General features: G+C 39.5%; 1 protein-coding gene across 8 annotated transcripts in view; it reads left to right on the top strand.

Annotated features, from left to right (window-relative positions):
* Positions 1-5,885, top strand: part of c32h4orf33 (chromosome 32 C4orf33 homolog) — a 43,049-nt gene that overhangs the window by 24,187 nt on the left and 12,977 nt on the right. For all 8 annotated transcript variants that reach the window (XM_043674199.1, XM_043674200.1, XM_043674198.1 and 5 more), the window contains 2 exons: positions 2,855-2,915; positions 4,358-4,409. In XM_043674199.1, the coding sequence (XP_043530134.1) occupies positions 2,855-2,915; positions 4,358-4,409 (113 nt within the window). The remainder of the gene's footprint in view (positions 1-2,854; positions 2,916-4,357; positions 4,410-5,885) is intronic.

Raw genomic sequence — 5,885 nt, 5'->3', positions numbered from 1 at the left:
CCCTCCAACCATAAGGGATGAACTCGGATTTCACCAGTTTCCTCATTTCCCCTCCCCCCTACCTTTTATCTTAGCCTGCTGGACAAACTTTCCTCATTCCTGAAGAAGGGCTTATGCCCAAAACGTCGATTCTCCTGTTCCCTGGATGCTGCCTGACCTGCTGCGCTTTTCCAGCAACACATTTTCAGCTCTGATCTCCAGCATCTGCAGACCTCACTTTCTCCAACTAGTCCATGCTGACCAGATATCTTAAATAAATCTAGTCCTAATTGCCGGCACTTGACCAATATCCCTCCAAACCCTTCCTATTCATCTGCCTATCCTGAGGCTGTTTTAAATGTTGTAATTGTACCAGCCTCCGCCACTTCCTCTGGCAACTCATTGCATACATGCACCACCCACTACATGAAAATGTTACCTCTTAGGTCCCTTTTAAATCTTTCTCCTCTCACCATGTTACCTCTTAGGTCCCTTTTAAATCTTTCTCCTCTCACCTTAAATCAATGTCCTTTAGTTTTGGATTCCCCCCACCCCTGGGAAAAGACCTTGTCTATTTATTCTATCCATGCCTCTCATGATTTTATAAACCTCTATGAGGTCACCCCTCAGCCTCCAACACTCCTGAGAAAATAGTCCCAGCCTATTCAGCCTCTCCCTATAGCTCAAATCCTCCAACCCTGGCAAAATCCTTGTAAATCTTTTCTGAACCCTTTCAAGCTTCACAACGTCCTTCCTATGGTAGGGAGAACAGAATCACACACTATTGGCTGAAAATACAATTTATTTATTTCATTACCGCATACTTGAGATTTTGCAGACCTTTGTATTTTGCATGTGTTTTTTTATTCAGATTCTAGGCAGAACCTCCTATTGTGTCTTTTTTGAGATCGTGAGCTATTTCCAAGTCATTGACTCTGTCAACAACATTTAATTGTGTTTTCACGTGAAATGCTGGCTTATTTTTAAAAAGCAGTGGCAATATTGATTTGCAGAGTATTTATTTGTAGTTGTGTTGGATGTAACAAACAATAGCAGATAGATTTTCTTTCAATGTCACTTGGAAATCCACTCACATAGCCTTTCTATTTGCAATTTTTATTTATAATGGGAAGGACTTTATCTCCCTTGCCTCACAACTGAGCAGAATGATACTAATATCAAAGCAAAAGAAAGGCTGATGTGTTGTAACTAGATTGACCAATCTGAAGGAACTACCTTGCGACTGACTAGGTTTGCATTAGCCCAACTTGGTGAGCTTGAGAATGATGCATATTTTATGTATAGTTGGTGAGGTTAGCTCATTGTTTTTACTTAAATGAAGCTCAATCCTGAAAAAAAGATTAAGACTGCCACTGCATCTCTGGCTGGCAATCTGCTGAAATGATGAACAAATTCCTCAGTGTATAAACTAGAAACCAATGAAAATGCAGGAGTCAATGTTAGTCAAGAGATGTGTATACACAAGTGTAATTATCAATCACCATTTTGAAAATTTGGGTCAAAATTAGAAACAAGGCTGGCTAAGTGAAGATTGATTTCACTTAGATCTTACTTGATTTTCTCTTTACCTGAATGCATAAATTCCTTTTTGAGGGTGTAGCTCCACTGATGCTGGACATCCTTAGGTGTTTCACCTGGATGTTTCACCTGAGCATTCAAGTTAATCACGCACAAGGGCAATCCCAACCAAACAATGCTATTCTCACCTTATATACACATACATGTGTTTAAACCATGGGTCACTTAGTATCAGAATCCTGGTCTATTCTTCCTTCAATAACCCAAAGCTACTGAAGCCATTTTCTTGTTTATTTGTTTGCAGTTGTCTGTTTACTGACTGATTCAGTTTTGGAAAGTAAAGCAAAAACAGAAAATACTGAACATGCTTAACAGTGGGCGGCACGGTGGCAGTGGGCGGCACGGTGGCACAGTGGTTAGCACTGCTGCCTCACAGCGCCAGAGACCCGGGTTTAATTCCCGCCTCAGGCGACTGACTGTATGGAGTTTGCACATTCTCCCTGTGTCTGCGTGGGTTTCTTCCGGGTGCTCCGGTTTCCTCCCACAGTCCAAAGATGTGCAGGTCAGGTGAATTGGCCATACTAAATTTTTTGCCCGTAGTGTCAGGTAAGGGGTAAATGTAGGGGTATGGGTGGGTTTCGCTTCGGTGGGTCGGTGTGGACTTGTTGGGCCGAAGGGCCTGTTTCCACACTGTAATCTAATCTAATCTAATCTAATCTAAATCTAATCTTCAGGCAGTATTGATCAAGACATGGTTTCAGCAACCTGACTTGTGAAATCTCATTTTATGAAGTAGCTGCAATAGCAGATACAGAGACTTTAAACTTTCCACAGAAAGTTACAATCAGTAATTAACAGAATAAGTCCCATTGAATAATCTGATTGTTGTTTCTGATGGTCAAACAATCTCAGGCAATGAAAGAAAACTAATGTGTGGAGTTTCAATCATTCGGGTAATGAATTATTGTAGGAGATTTTAAAAATATCAACTTTTCTATTTCAAAGCTGTCATTTTTCCTTCTTACTGCTGTCGTTCTTTCCCTATTTTTATTTATTTTGTTACATTATATTTGTTTTCACATTGGACATCTGGAAACTTCCAGGGCAAAAGCACTTTGTTTTTCCATATCCTTAATCTCAATCAGGCCACCATATGCCCGGCATTAGTGAGTTCTAGAACATGCATTTTTTAAAAGAAATTGATGACTATGGGCATAGACACCTACATTTGAAGCTGATCCGATCCCAAGAAACAGATATAGTAGCTTAGAAAAGTAGCATATTCATTTGAAAAGTGATTTGTCATTTTAATTTTTTCATGTTTCACGTTTAACAGTTGTAGAAGCATTTTTCTTGAATAGCAGCAAAGAACTGTACCTTGAAGTGGAACTCTGTCCGTAAGTAGTAGAATTTTCTTCACTATAATCTTAAAATCTTTAAATCTCTGTGTTACAAATTATGCATACTTTCTCATTGTATTTGTATAAATATTAATATTCCACCAAAATCCATTTTGGTATTAGCTAAACTGTAACCCTTTTAATTAAAATATACACATGCATTATAAATATGTTTGAGGCATGTTGCTGCTGGACTGACTTATTTGTGACCTTTTATTTGAAAATATGTATTGTTATGACACAGTGGCGAACCTCGCTGCTAATTAAACCAAACACCCAGAAAAGCTCACCTCGCCTCATAATCTGTTAAAGTATGAGTGAAAGAGAACTCCCAAATTCCATTATTTCAAGAAAAATTATCAATTTATTCTTTAATCCTAAAAGTGAACATTAAACAACTATTTATAATATGTATTGTTATGACACAGTGGCGAACCTCGCTGCTAATTAAACCAAACACCCAGAAAAGCTCACCTCGCCTCATAATCTGTTAAAGTATGAGTGATAGAGAACTCCCAAATTCCATTATTTCAAGAAAAATTATCAATTTATTCTTTAACCCTAAAAGTGAACATTAAACAACTATTTATAACTCCAAGCCTCCTTTCTCTTAACTACTTGTTATCTGCCTCCAACTCTATAACAATATACTGTTCCAATAACTACCCATATTAAAATTACATCAATTTAATTTCAAAACTACACAACAGCTGTCATTTCCGGTGTCTGTCTTCCTCTGTCTGTCGATCTCCCTGGACTGTCTTCGGTCTTTTGTTGCAAAGATGTTTCATATGATAAAGGTACCTTTGATAGAGAGTGTTTTGCTGCCAGTTGCTTTGTCGATGGCAGTTGGCCTCTCTCTGGCTAACTCTCAAAATGCCTGCTTCTTTATACCCAAACATCGGATCGTCTCATTGGTTCGATGTTGGCAAAACAGTAAATTCAAAATCGATTGGGTTTTAGTACCCTGGGGCATAATTTAAGCTGATTGATTAAATTCAAATGGTTGTCAACATAGCAACTAAAACTTAGGTATTTGCTTCACAGCCCCATGTTACATATTTTCAATTTTCCAGTATACTCTGAGACTGCTAGTCAGTCACATGGCAGGTGCCTGCAAACTCTCAGTGCAAACAGCATTCACTCAGTCTTAAAGGTACAGTACACACTGTACATCATAACAGTATTTTACTCTCTTTAGTATCCCCATAATATATACTTATCTTGATTTGGCTTGGTATAGTTACTGCTGATAATTTATCAAAAATAAATCTTTAATTTTCCTTCCTTCCTCTAAGGAGCTGTTATTCTTGGCAAAATGGTTGATTGAGAATTCCAGTCTTTTTACCAATTTTAGTCTTAAATGGTGGTGTACAATTTCTTTTTGTGTTGTAGATTGGATTTAGTATTAACAACACATTCTGTTTTAATGTTATTAGACATGGACAACATTTAGTACTGTTGCTTGCTGGTAAAGGAAAAGCGTGGAAGGTGAGTTATAGAACAGAGAAAAATACAGCGCAGTACAGGCCCTTTGGCCCTCGATGTTGCGCCGATCCTAGCCCACTATCCTCCATATGCCTATCCAATGCCCGTTTAAATGCCCATAAAGAGGGAGAGTTCACCACTGCTACTGGCAGGGCATTCCATGAACTCACGACGCGCTGAGTAAAGAATCTACCCCTAACATCTATCCTATACCTACCACCCCTTAATTTAAAGCTATGCCCCCTCGTAATAGCTGACTCCATACATGGAAAAAGATTCTCATGGTCAACCCTATCTAAACCCTAATCATCTTGTACACCTCTATCAGGTCACCCCTAAACGTTCTTTTCTCCAATGCAAACACCCCAAGTGCCTCAGCCTTTCCTTGTACGATCTTCCTACCATACCAGGCAACATCCTGGTAAACCTCCTCTGCACCCGTTCCAGTGCCTCCACATCCTTCCTATAGTATGGTGACCAAAACTGCACACAACACTCCAGATGCGGCCGCATCAGAGTCTTATACAACTGCAACATGACCTCAGTACTCCGGAACTCAATTCCTCTACCAATAAAAGCCAGTACGCCATATGCCTTCCTCACCGCACTATTTACCTGGGTCACCGCACTATTTACCCCTCCTTTATTTAGTAGCACTTGAAGTATTCTGTATAGTTATGTTTACCACGTTACAAAAAGCATGTTGGAACTATTGAAAGAAAACTGAAGATAGTAACAGAATGACTGAGGGAATCAAGCTATTCGATTAAAATTACAATTGTTTAATTTGCTTACTGGAAAAGAAGTGGTTGAATCGTGATATCAATTCTGTTTTTAGGATTCTAAAGGAACTAAATAATGTATATCATCACAATTTCTTTCACTTTGTGCTGAATGGTATAACTAGAGGATGTGGCCTATACTTAAAGAAGGAGAAATTCAAAACTAATCCGTGGAAACAGTTATAGTCATAGAGATGTACAGCACAGAAACAGACCTTTCGATCCAACTCGTCCATGCCGACCAGATATCCCAACCCAATCTCGTCCCACCTGTCAGCTCCCAGCTCATATCCTTCCAAACCCTTCCTATTCATATACCCATCCAGATGCCTTTTAAACGTTGCAATTGTACCAGCCTCTACCACTTCCTCTGGTGGCTCATTCCATGCACGTACCACTCTCTGCGTGAAAAAGTTGCCCCTTAGGTCTCTTTTATATCTTTCCCCTCTCACCCTAAACCTATGCCCTCTAGTTCTGGACTCCCTCACCCCAGGAAAGAGACTTTGTCTATTTATCCTATCATTCCCCTCATGCTTTTATAAACCGCTACAAGATCACCCCTCAGCCTTCGACTCTCCAGGGAAAACAGCCCCGGCCTAATCAACCTCTCCCCATAGCTCAAATCCTCCAACCCTGGCAACATCCTTGTAAATCTTTTCTGAAACCTTTCAAGTTTCACAACATCCTTCCGATAGAA

The sequence above is a fragment of the Chiloscyllium plagiosum genome, chromosome 32 (assembly GCF_004010195.1).
Source record: "Chiloscyllium plagiosum isolate BGI_BamShark_2017 chromosome 32, ASM401019v2, whole genome shotgun sequence".
Classification (NCBI taxonomy): domain Eukaryota; kingdom Metazoa; phylum Chordata; class Chondrichthyes; order Orectolobiformes; family Hemiscylliidae; genus Chiloscyllium; species Chiloscyllium plagiosum.
This window is presented reverse-complemented; position numbering and strand designations above follow the sequence as displayed.